This window comes from Sebastes umbrosus, chromosome 3 (genome assembly GCF_015220745.1).
Source record: "Sebastes umbrosus isolate fSebUmb1 chromosome 3, fSebUmb1.pri, whole genome shotgun sequence".
NCBI classification, from domain to species: Eukaryota; Metazoa; Chordata; class Actinopteri; order Perciformes; family Sebastidae; genus Sebastes; species Sebastes umbrosus.
In genome coordinates, this window is record NC_051271.1 from 3279748 (window position 1) to 3292951 (window position 13204).

At 37.3% G+C, this 13204-nt stretch overlaps 1 protein-coding gene across 1 annotated transcript; it reads right to left on the reverse strand.

Moving 5' to 3' along the window:
* Positions 1-3102: 3102 nt before the first annotated feature.
* LOC119484870 (anionic trypsin-1-like) lies at positions 3103-11289 on the reverse strand. Its single transcript, XM_037764029.1, has 7 exons — positions 11212-11289; positions 9537-9754; positions 8558-8723; positions 4223-4236; positions 4063-4124; positions 3542-3699; positions 3103-3408 (listed from the first exon to the last, which is right to left on the reverse strand). Exons 1-7 carry the CDS (start codon positions 11287-11289, stop codon positions 3199-3201), a joined length of 906 nt encoding a protein of 301 aa, XP_037619957.1. The 3' UTR covers positions 3103-3198.
* Positions 11290-13204: the final 1915 nt, after the last annotated feature.

The following is a 13204-nucleotide window of genomic DNA, read 5'->3' on the forward strand; positions in this document are numbered from 1 at the left end:
TTTTAAATGTCAAGTTAACAAAAGACAACTAATAGAATAAACAGATTAGCAACTGCCACACCTGTTAGACAGGACAGTATGAACAGATTTGATAATAGTAATCTTAATAGACCTCCGTCGGTCAGGGTTTGACCACGGTTGGCGTATCCTCCGGGTCTGGCTGTCTGGTACTGAGTCTCTTGTGACTGAAAAGCCATATGCGAGAGTGGCAGTCTCGATCACAGAGGTTGCATCAGATGGCTCCTCTGGCACTTCTTCTTCTATTGCTGTGGGTCGGTGAGTAGTTCCACACCGTAGTTTACAGCTCTGTGTTGACAACTTTACTCTGCACTTTGTTACCTGGTTGTTAAACTGATTCAGACTTTTGCCATATTGAAAATGTCACGGATATGATACTAGATCTGACATAGTAAGGATTCTGACTGCAGCTCACTGTTTGAAGCCAGGAAGGTAAGACAGGCAGAGTTATAGGCCTACTTAAACTCCCACTCCACACAAAGAATGAGTTTTGCTTACTGTTGCAGTACTTCACTTTCACTGTGCACAATGATGTATGAGCAGAGTTTGATGCAGAGGATGTTATTAAATTTGTCTGCTGAAGAAAACGTTTGTTCTCACGTAAAATCTCAGTTTAAAACATGTATGTACAAAATAATTTAAAACCTTTACAACCAGAGCGCCCCCCGGTACCCATGACGCAGTTACAAAATATCACTATTTCATAATAGTATATTTATAGAAGATATGAGTGCTATACTATTTTAAAAACATAAGGTCTTCAGCTTTCAGAATCCTTAAACCAATTGTATGTTATGAAGACTATGTCTTATTTCGAAGTATTTTAACAATGAAGTTGTATAGAAATAGACTTTTTAAATATAAGAATAAAAGATCCGGAACAATTTTCTTGTCAGTCTACAATATCATGCCGGGTATCGCTGAATATTGATCAATATTCACTATGCTTATTACTATTTCAGTGTTTTGGGGATATTTATGTTATTTGTAACATGTTTATATGGATATAAATAGTTTTTTTGTAGTAAAACTCCCAGTAAACAGTCAACATGTAAACAGTAAACATGCTGAAAACATAGTCTGCCTTAGTAAATCTTTATAAATTGTATCATACATGTTGTATTTTAATGTATTTTCATCAAATTTATAGTTACAGTTGTATTCAAAGAGTAGGATAAGACATTTAATTGCATCATTGTCTATGGGATCTTGGTTTTAATGGTGATGTTGCCTTTGAAATTTATTTAATTTTATATTAAGCCAGGATGATTTTCATTCATTGCATCTCCATTTTCTCTGGAATGGTAATATAGTTTGCAATGGATTCATATTTCTTAGCTTATAACCTTTCAAAGGAGACCAGATATGCATATAAGCCTTATGGGTGAGGAGCTATTCCTCATTCATTCATTTTGGGTAATCTATTTTGGCCGTTTTTTCAGGGGAATATGAGCTAAGGATTCTAGGTTCTGATACTTTCAATGAGTAGGTGTGATTTTAAGATTTTTTACTATGTAATGATTTGTGGGAAAAAAATATTTCTGACATTATCATTCAAAGCAAATATTTGTATATGTCTTAAAAATATTGGCAGGGTTATTTAAGAATGACTGTCATTAATTAAACTCTTGAAGATACAATGTTTACTGCCCTGCAAGTAAACACTATAGTGTGTACTATAGGTTAAGCAATGAAAATACTACAATTTGTAATATGGTGCAGTGTTGAACCAATCAAATCATCTGAAATGTAATGGTATTCCATTTGTTTTAAAAGGACCAAGCCTCTGGCCATAACATGTTTTAACCTGGGCCTAACAGGGTAAAACAGGGATATTGTTGTTGTCTTTCAGGCATGGCAAAAATGCAAAACACACGTCTTTTTTGTCCCCAACAAACATCTCACAGGGAGGGCTGAAACTTAAATACAAAACTGTGAGCAGAAGTAAAAGACTCACCTCTGCTCTCAAACAAAACTCATAAACATCTAATTTTCCTGCCACCTCCCCCACTAATTATAAGGTAGTAATTTCATCGATTGCTAATATAAAGCAGCTATAATCAATGTTGATATGTGAACAAGCCATCATACCTCCTATTTTAACTGGCTTGTCTAGAAAAGAAACAGGCGAGAGCCATTATGAAAAAAGAAAACAGCCAATACAGCTGAGAAGTGTCTGTCTTTGTTCAGTCAGAGGCCACTTCACACCTCCAAATGATCTGGAACTCAGCTGCCAGGATATTAACGGGCATTAATATATATATATATATATATATATACATATATATATATATATATGTTTTCATTTAGTAGCAAATGGTCAATTTTAATTACATTATTAGCTTTACTACATTTACCATAAAAGGACAATTGCTGGACGCTTATTAGTCTTTTTTTTGTATCAAGTGAAAAATAAGCCTATCCTTCAAAATTAGACACATTAAGTCCTCTCATCTGGAGTGACTAATAAGAACATTCTCTTGTATTCATCACTCGAGGCGAGGAAAGGAATCAAGGAGGTAGAAACTGGGAAATGAGTAAGGCCTCTGATGTTTGTCCACTGCCCTTTTTATGATTGTCAGACTGAAATAGACTAATTTGTCATTTCTATCATTATATTACATCTTATATTATATCTCCTTCAGCTTTACTCAGTAGCAGCACAGTCGTGGTGCTCTCATATGGACTGGAATGGTTTTATATTTGTTATAAACTGACCGAGCCTCGGTCCACAACATGTTTCATCCTGAGCCTGGGTAAAACAGGGATATTATTGTTATTAAACTGTGAGCAAAAGACTCTCCACTGCTCTCTTCCCTCCTAAAAAATCTGACAAGAAAGAAAGACAAAACCATCCCCTTTTCCTGTCCCTTCCCCACTCATAATAATGTGGTAATTTGATTAATTGGTAATATGAAGCAGCTATAATCAATGTTGTTATAAGAAGAAGCTGCCCCCACATGTCCAAAAAAACAATCAGTTATTACAGGTTTAAAGATATTGATTAATGGAATATTAAATTGTTCAGAAATCTGTTCATGTACTTTTTCTGTGACACTGAAAAAAAAAAAAGATCTGTAATGATTGTGAGTCATCTTCATTTTATTTTAAGTGACACAAGCTTGTAAAAGAGTCATGACACCGTAAATCATGTCATTGTACAGCACTCCTCCACCAGAGTCACCCTTTGAAACAATTTAGACAATCCCAAAATCTGGATTTACGTTCGGGTTCGGGTCTGGCTATACCGGTAGTTTTTTCGATCCAACCCATGTAACTACAGACGTCCATGAATCCGGCTGCTTCAACACAGGCATGGGTATGATTACCGGTGTTTACATGGACACCGTAAATCATGTCATTGAACATCACTCCTCCACCAGAGTCACCCTGTGAGAGAGATGTATATATTGTTTGTTACAAACTTTTATATTTTTGTATTGATATTCTCATTTATATTAAAGTAGTAAAACGTGTAATGACTTTTAGGAAAGATATAAAGTTAGAAGCCATGCCCACTCACTGGACTTGTATCCACTCCAGGACTTTGGTAACAGTGCCAGTCTTGATACTGTCTATACGCGTAGGACCCTGGGTAGTTCGTCTGCAAACACTCTCTGAGCCGAGAACAGTTGACAACCGTGATGTTTGCACATTGGAGAACAGCTGCTCTACCAGGTTCTAGATGAAAATAGAAAAAAAAGTGTTTCTTTACTAAAAAATCAAAAAGCTTCATCATTATCTACTTAACTTTTACACAGAAAATTATTCCACAAAGATTTTTTAAGCATCAAACATCATCTTTAAATTAGGATAATTATCTGATTTATTAAAAGCAGATAAATGTGTCAATTGGTTCTAAAAGAGTGTTGTGAAAACGGTGTACAGGCAGATTTACGTTTTATTTTGTATATACAGAAATATAATTAAGAAGCTGCAAACGTTTAAGACTAAATTTATATGTATTTAATGTAAATATGTGTCAGTAGTGTTACCAAACGAACACTAACTGTGATAATTGTAAAATAATCAAGATTCTCTCACGTCTTATATTATTGGGGCCCATAGTTGTGGATGCATAACCTGCCATCTCAACTCTATCATCTCTGAAATACAAGAAAAAAAACACAAAGAAACAGTTTATCTCAGAGTTCCTGAAGAGTTGAGCTTTCAGACTTATTAAAGGAGGAAGATCACAACTCACATATTGAGAGGATTGGGAGGGCCACAGTTAGGAAGTGGAACATGTTGAATCGGAGTAGTGTTAGGTAGCTGCAGCAGCATGATGTCATGGTCCCTGTTCTGGGTGTCGGTATGGATGCGATGTTCTGTAATTTGCATTTGTACCTCATTTGCCGGATCTGGATGCCCCCCTAAATATGCTGTCAAAGTCCTACAAATAAGTAAAGGACAAGAGGAACATCACTTAATTACTGTAAACACACCATATGTTCATATTATAGGTCAGTAATTACTGAACATGAACATGAGCAATGCTATCTTCATATTGGGAATGCTGTAGTTTTCATAAAATCATTACTGATGGCTGCTTCAAGACACTAAGAGTGAGAAATATATTGTCACTTTCTCACCATCCTGTCGGGACCCAGCAGTGAGCTGCAGTCAGAATCCACCGTTTACTGATCAGAGAGCCACCACAGAGGGTCTCATGGGTACCATTACTTCCTATCAACTTCACATGGTACGGACGCTCAGCTGGTCCACAATCTCGACCTCCGATGATTCTCTTCTGCAGATCCATCACTGTGCTCGCTGTGACACCTGAAACAGAAAGTCCTCCACCAAGTGACTGTGAGTTAGAACAGTGGTTGTTGTAGAGAACAACTCATCCACTCTCTAGAAAGTTGTTAATATACATGTTGAACTGTGATAAAAGTTGTCTGATCGTTGCTATGGAAGCCCAGCATAACAGGTTTTTTTTACAATAGGTAACACACACACCTCTATGAGTTCACTTTTTCAAAACTGTTCAGTTCTCTTTACTGACATGAAACTCAGCACAACAGTTAATCTCATATTCAACCAAAACACTTGATACTCAGGATCAACTACACTGACACCATCTGTCTCCTAACAGAAACACTATCACTCAGAACACCACAACCTAAAACAACACTAACAACAGGAAGCACTAGATATATGTATTCCTATTGTCTTTGAAGTATCTTTTATCTATTTATGTATTTAATTATTTAGCATAAACCAAGATTTTATTACAGCAAAGAGAAGGACACTTCTGTATTGCATGGATTCCTCTATGGGGATGAGGAATGGAGAGTAGGGTAGGTTTTACTGTAATAGACTGTAAACAGAAACAACATTTGTAGCAGGCAGCGCAGTTTGAGTTTCCCTGAAAGGCCTGACTTCTCAGTGTTCTTAATGCCATCAACCATCTGCTGTCTCAACCCCTGGATCTGCCCCTCATCACTAAGAGCTGCATCATACCTCCTATTTGAACTGGCTTCTCTAGAAAGAAACAGGCGAGAGCCATTATGAAAACAGAAAACACCCAATACAACTGAGAAGTGTCTGTCATTGTTCAGTCAGAGGTCACTTCACACCTCCAAATGATCTGGAACTCAGCTGCCAGGATATTAATGAGCATCAGAAGAAGACATCAAATCACACTGGCTTCCTTTACACATTTTAAAATTGATTTAAAAGTGCTGTTGCTTATAGATTTAAAAGTCTCTTAACACCCTATGAGAGGTGTAATAACAGCACTTCTGATGGATTACCTCAACTCAAAATACATTATTTAAATAAAAACTATGTCAAAGCACATAGATTGGTTAAAGTAAGCAGCAACAGGTGACTACTCACCGACCCACAGCAAAAGGAGAAGACGCGTCATGACACCCATCTCGTTCAACGTCTGTCCTCCTGGTGGAACAGTGGGGCCTTTTTAAATCTGTTCACACTGTCCTGTTGGCCTTCGAGCCACCAATCACCTCATGAAGGTTTATCAACACAACCCCATTGGCTACAAAGGTCTGCACGTATGCAAAGTTAAAGCGACGACAGGACAGTTACTACAATACACACACACTACAATATCCAAAGAGAAGAAAAAAGCATCAGATTAGACCAACATGAAACAGACATCATCGTGTGCTCCAGTAGAAGAACACAGATATTATTTAAGTATATAATGGAGAGATTCATTAAAGATGGCTTTAAGTCAATATTTTAAGTGAGAGGAATTCCTTTAAAGTAATTAAGTGAAGTTGTTACTGTATACCTGTACTGTAGGTCTATTAAAACACTCCTTCATATAACGTCTTCATCTTTGTCCAGAAACATCCCCAGAACCCCGTTAGGATCCTCCTCTAAAACCAAACAGATCTCTGTTCTTCTACTTTCTTCTAACCTCCTGTATATGAGGTTGTATTATTTTATTCAATGTGAGTGGAGAGGACTATTTATTGGATGTGAAGCAGGACATTCAAGTTTTCCCAGATGATGATGAAATATAATGAACCTTTAATAAACAGTGGTGAGTTGCAGAGGGACGAAATGTTAAATGTTCAAATACCAGAACATATAAACTGATGAAGGGAGGTGACATAGCTCGGTTCATGGTCTTTATTAACTAACGCCATTTGTGTGTGTGTGTGTGTGTGCGTGTGTGTGTGTGTGTGTGTGTGTGTGTGTGTGTGTGTGTGTGCGTGTGTGTGTCTGTGTGTGTGTGTGCAGAGGCTGTTCTCTCAGACGGAGCTCTGACCGTTCACAAGTCAAATTGAGGCTAATTTAACCTCATTTGGACTCTAACAATGTTGCTCTGATGCAAAATCATCAAAGACTAGGTCGACTGTGGTATTTTTAAATTATTTTATTGTAGTAAAAATGTGATCGCTGGCTCTGCTGTGTTTTCTGTCTGTCTTGGGTGCTCAGAGTATTTTCATATGTAACTGTCCTCTGCAGATTAAACAGCAGGTTTTATCTCAGTTACTTAGTAAAATATTCCCTCTTGCCGTTGGCTTATCCAAACAGAGGAGCTCAGGTGAGGCAGTAATAGTCTGTTAATTCATAAAGTTTTTACTGGCCTCATGGTGTGATAGTACGTCATATTTTAATAAACTAAACGTTAGCACACTACGGTTACGTTGTCCGTGCAGGGAATGTAACCAAATGACAATTTAAATCTCACTATCTCGTTTACGCAACAATCTTTGTAAGAAGAAGAAGAAGAAGAAGAAAAGGAGGAAACAGGGGAGGAAAGAGGAGATGAGAGAGTGGTTCCCAACCTGTGGTGCCTCAGATAAATCTGAGGGCTCACAAGATGATTAAAGCTATTAGAAAACAGTGTATTAAATTGTGTAGAAATCTGTTCATGTACCTTTTCTGTGATAATGAAAAAAAATAACAACAACAACAACAATCTGTAATGATTGTGAGTCATCTTCACTTTATTTTAAGTGACACAAGCTTGTTAAAGAGTCATGACACCGTAAATCATGTCATTGTACAGCACTCCTCCACCAGAGTCACCCTTTGAAACAATTTAGACATGCCAATTTGGATTTGGCAATACCGATAGTTGTTTTGATCCAATCCATGTACTCACAGACGTCCATAAATCCAGCTGCTTCAACACAGGCATGGGTATGATTACCGGTGAATTTATTGACACCGTAAATCATGCCATTGAACACCACTCCTCCACCAGAGTCACCCTATGAGAGAGGTATATATTGTTTGTTACAAACTTTGATTTTCTTTTATTGAAATACTCATTTATATTAAAGTTATAAAACGTGTAATGACTTGTAGAAAAGATATAAAGTTAGAAGCCATGCCCACTCACTGGACTTATATCCACTCCAGGACTTTGGAAACATTTCCAGTGTTGATAGTTTATGCCCTCGTAGTACGTTTGGTAGTTCGTCTGCAAACAGTTTCTGAGCGGCTGACAGTCGACAACCGTGATGTTTGCACATTGGAGAACAGGTGCTCTACCAGGTACTAGATGAAAATAGAAAAAAGTGTTTATTTAGTAGAAAATTAAGAAGCTTCATCGTAACCTACTTAACTTGTATACAGAAAATTATTCCACCTAGATTTTTTTTAAGAATCAAACATCATCTTTAAATTAGGTTATTTATCTTATTTATTAAAAGCTGATAAATTTGTTAATTGGTTCAAAAAGAGTGTTCTGAAAACGGTGTACGGTGATTTATGTTTTATTTTGTATATACAGAAATATAATTAAGAAGCTGCAGATGTTTAAGACTACATTAATATGTATTTAATGTGAATATGTGTCAGCAGTGTTACCAAACGAACACTAACTGTGATAATTGTTAGCATAAAATAATAATAATAATCAAGATTTTCTCACATCTTTCATTATTAGCGCCCATCTCTGTGGATCCACGACCTGCAGTCTCAACTGTATCACCTCTGAAATACAAGACAAAGAACACAAATAAACAGTTTTCCTCAGAGTTCCTGAAGAGTTGAGCTTTCAGACTTATTAAAGAGGGAAGTTCACAACTCACGTAATGGGAGGATTGTGACGGTCACAGTCAGGAAGTGGAACAGGTTTAATCTTAGTAGGGTTAGTTAGCTTCAGCAGCATGATGTCATGGAGCCTGCCCTGGTCGTCGAAGAAGAAATGAGGTGTGATTTCCTCCAGTGTCGCTTTATCTCCTGGATGGATACCTAAAACTGCTCTCATAATCCTACACATAAGTAAAGGTTAAAGAGGACCATCACTGAATTACTGTAAATACATAACACATATCATATTTGAATAGGTCAGTACTTACTGAACATGAACATAATCAATGCTATCTTCTTTTTGGGAATGCTATAGTTCATCACACCATTACTGACTGCTGCTTCAGGACTTCATGACATTTATCAAATGTATGAGTGACAGTTTCATCTAAAGGTATAATATGTAAAAGTTGTCTGTTGCTGTTTGTGAACAACCGGCGTTCAACGTCGGCCACTCCTCCTCAGCTCAACGAGCAAGCGAGGGAGAGAGAGAGCAGCGATGGTCGAGCGAGCACAGAACATTATTTCTGAAGTCCTGAACACAACAAGATGAGAGGAAAAGAGAAAATGCAGGCAGAGGGCTGCAGAGTCTCTGTAGATACAAACACCACCACACACTTCTAGTGGGTCAGAAGTGATGATTGAGAGGGGTCATTTTTCTATCAGTCTGTAGATTGTTGTGTTTTTTTTTTTTTTTTAATTCCTGCATATTATACCTTTAAAAACTAGTAACAATATATGTGTCACTTTCTCCACTGGTCACTGATCAGAGAGCCACCATTACCTACCACTATCTGCTATCAATCTCACGAAGTACAGAAGCTCAGTTTCGTTTTAAACCGAGATTTAAGGTGAGCACAGAAAATCTTTTTCTAAGGCAAATTTGAAAACAGCCTTTTAGTGTCAAACTCTGAACATTTGAAGGTGAAGTAACAATAAGCAAAACATATCTTTGAGTGGAGTGGGCCTTTAAGTGTAACTAATGCCTTTCTTACCTTGTTTGATCCCAGCAGTGTGCTGCAGTCAGAATCCACCGGTCACCGATCAGAGAGCCACCACAGAGACCGAAACCGATATCAACTGCATAGTCTCTCACTTCAACATGGTACAGACGCTCAGTTGGTCCACAATTCCGACCTCCGATGACTCTCTTCTGCAGATCCACCGCTGTGCTCGCTGTGACACCTGAAACAGAAAGTCCTCCACCAGGTGACTGTGAGTTAGAACAGTGGTTGTTGTAGAGAACAACTCATCCACTCTCTAGAAAGTTGTTAATATACATGTTGAACTGTGATAAAAGTTGTCTGATTGTTCCAAATTTTGCAAAGACTGTGAATCCATTGTTGGTAAGCCTCATTGAAGTAAACGGTGCTGCGTTTCTTTTATGTTTTTCAGTGCTAGCATGTTGAACCATATCAGCATGATGTGCTCGTATATCATACTTATAATTACGGCAAACTGCCTGCAAATCGTCTGAGAGAGACGGGAGCAAGCCCAAATAAGCAACTACACTTTAGAAACAAGCACAAAAAAAAAGCAACCCATGACTACCAATATTTGTAAGTGACTTGGCAACTCTGCCCCTCATCACTAAGAGCTGCATCATACCTCCTATTTTAACTGGCTTGTCTAGAAAAGAAACAGGCGAGAGCCATTATGAAAACAGAAAACACCCAATACAACTGAGAAGTGTCTGTCATTGTTCAGTCAGAGGTCACTTCACACCTCCAAGTGATCTGGAACTCAGCTGCCAGGATATTAATGAGCATCAGAAGAAGACATCAAATCACACTGGCTTCCTTTACACATTTTAAAATTGATTTAAAACTGTTATTGCTTATATATTTAACACTCTCTTATCACCCTATGAAAGGTGTAATAGAGTGCTATGGGAATGAGCCCTAAAACCCAGAAATGAGTAAGCATTTTAACACTTCCTTTCCTCTCATCTGGAAGTTAATGTTTTGTTTAATGGGTTTTAGTTAGATGCCTGAAATAAGATCTGTGGTTATCACAAGCTGAAGAGATTTTAACGTTTTGTTCTACGATATAAAATACGTCAGTAAATATCCCACTCGTCCCTTTATGTGTCTTCAAAAAGGCGGTTGTTAACAAGTGGCTAAATGAGACTACTAAACGTCATCACGCCGACTCGTCCTCCTTTACAGCCTCGTTGTTTATACTCGCGTTCATGCGACCGCGGTGTAGTTCGTTTATAGCCTAACGTTCGCTTTTGACTCCTGGCGATTACATTTACACTTCAAAAATCATAGAAGTGGTGTTAATTTGTGAAGATTATCTTGCTGAACAAAACGTGTAAGTATCATAAACGTTTGTTTGCTACAGAGCTGATTTTCTGCCATAATAAACCCAATAGAGCAATCACATTGGCTTTTTGTGGAGGAAACCAGGGCGATGCTAACTGTCTGGTTGGCCTACCAAAATACGTCATCCCTGGAGCACTCTACAGCACTTCTGATGGATTACCTCAACTCAAAATACATTATTTACATAAAAACTATGTCAAAGCACATAGATTGGTTAAAGTAAGCAGCAACAGGTGACTACTCACCGGCCCACAGCAAAAGGAGAAGACGCGTCATGACACCCATCTCGTTCAACGACTGTCTTCCTCATGGAACAGTGGTTCCTTTTTAAATCTGTTCTCACTGTCCTGTTGGCCTTCGAGTCACCAATCACCTCATGAAGGTTTATCAACACAACCCCATTGGCTACAAAGGTCTGCATGTATGCAAATGTTTGATCACTTATCAAGTATCAAGGAAAATGAGTGATGTACACAGAGAAGAGAAAGCTGTCAGCTCAGCTGCGTTCTATTCATCAGGCAGATTAGACCAACATGAAACAGACATCATTGTGAATTCAACCAGACGAACACAGATATTATATAAGTTCACGATCAAAACATTTGTAAAGGTTTGCTTTAAGTTGATATTTTGATCGAAAGAAATTAATTTACAGTTTTTTCTTTAATTGCTAACAAGTGTTTACCTATACTTCAGATACTTTTCCTAAACTCTTACCTGCATCATACAATAAGCCAAAATAGTTAAATCAAAACCACATTTTGTTCATGAAAAACCAACTCTACATTTGATGCAAATGCAAAAAAACATTTTCTACATGCACTAACTCATCAAAAGACGGCAAAACCAACTCAATAGACTTATACTTTCTTTTTTTTTTTTTTACAATTGCTTACAAGCGTTTACCTAAACTTAAGATACTTTTTCTAATCTCTTAACACACCAACACACCTCCATCACACAGTTAGCCAAATAGTAATAATAATAATAGCTATAATTATTTGCTTGAAAACACATTTTGTTCATTAAATACCAAATGTACATTTCAAAATACAAAAGAAACTCACAACACGGCAAACCCGACTCGATGTCAAATCGTTCTTTCAAAATAGTCAATACTACTTATTTCTAATATTTCCCCTTGTTTATACTGTTCCTATTTTATATTTCCTTTTATTTGAATTGTTCATATTTTGCTTCACTTTTGTTTTGCTTTTTGCACCGTGTTGTATCTTGCTTTTTGTTTTTTACCGATGCTTCTTGTTTTTTGGCACTATCTCCTTTTCTGCTGTACACTGCAAATTTCCCCACTGTGAGACTAATAAAGGAATATCTTAGCTTATCTTAAAACATAAGCACATGTATAGTCAATCAGCACATTGACTTTTAAAATGCTAACAATTGATGGCATTACAAAAAGTGTATTACTTTTCAAGTTTCAGTTCTACCTGCTTACAATAGACACTATGAAATCCATAGATTTTATAATTCAGTTTCCTTTTACTGTTAACCACTCTACATGTTTTGGATGAGTGTTGGATGTGTGCATTTCTGGCGACATACTATCTAAAAGTGAATGATTCATCTTTACTTTATAGAATGTACAGTACAAGAAAAAAAAAGTGACAGAATTGCTGCAGTAAAAGCTGTATTGGCAACATGAAATTGCTGCCACTGATCAACAAAACAAATCCAACACAAATGGCCTTCGGTTCCAAATGTGTGAAAATAGAACACAAAAATGCAGTAAAAAAAAAAAAAAGCCACAGAAGTGAAAAACACAAAAACGCACAGTCCTGTTCTAATCTAATCGATCTTCAGCACTTGGCCACATGTCCAGCTACTCCTCTCCCGTGTATTTTTTTCTCTCTCTGCTTTTCTGTGTTGTTCTGTTTCTACATTGAAAAAAAAAACAGTCGAAATGTCCTGTTTTTACAGCCACGTGTAAATCCATGTAATTGAAAGAAATTCAACGCCTGGCTATGTCTCCAATCAACGTATTTTCATACAACGGTTCGAATGATATCTTATGAAAAGTTATTCCTCCTTTTTGTTTTCCTACAAATGTCCTGCAACATATGTCAATTTCCGCTCGTTACATACATAGTCTTTTCAAATTAAACTTCCGTCTTCACAAGAAACAACTTCCTTAGGTTTAGGCAATAAAACAACTTAGTTAGACTGAGGGAAAACGTCATGGTTTAGCTTAAAATAACATCAGGGGTGGCGTTACATAAGTACGTAACTTATGTGACTAATAAATCAACGTTGTGGTTTCATACGGGACACAAACGCTGAAAGTCCGGTACTTTTTGACCCACCCATCCACCCCGACC

Excerpts from the sequence above, each read along its gene's own strand:
- LOC119484870 (XM_037764029.1), bottom strand. The coding sequence starts at position 11,289 with ATGCAGACCTTTGTAGCCAATGGGGTTGTGTTGATAAACCTTCATGAG. Across the intron at positions 8,724-9,536 it reads CACTGCTGGGATCAAACAAG|GATTATGAGAGCAGTTTTAG; the intron begins GTAAGAAAGGCA and ends ACTTATGTGTAG. Across the intron at positions 3,700-4,062 it reads GGGCCCCAATAATATAAGAC|AACCTGGTAGAGCAGCTGTT; the intron begins GTGAGAGAATCT and ends ATTTTCATCTAG.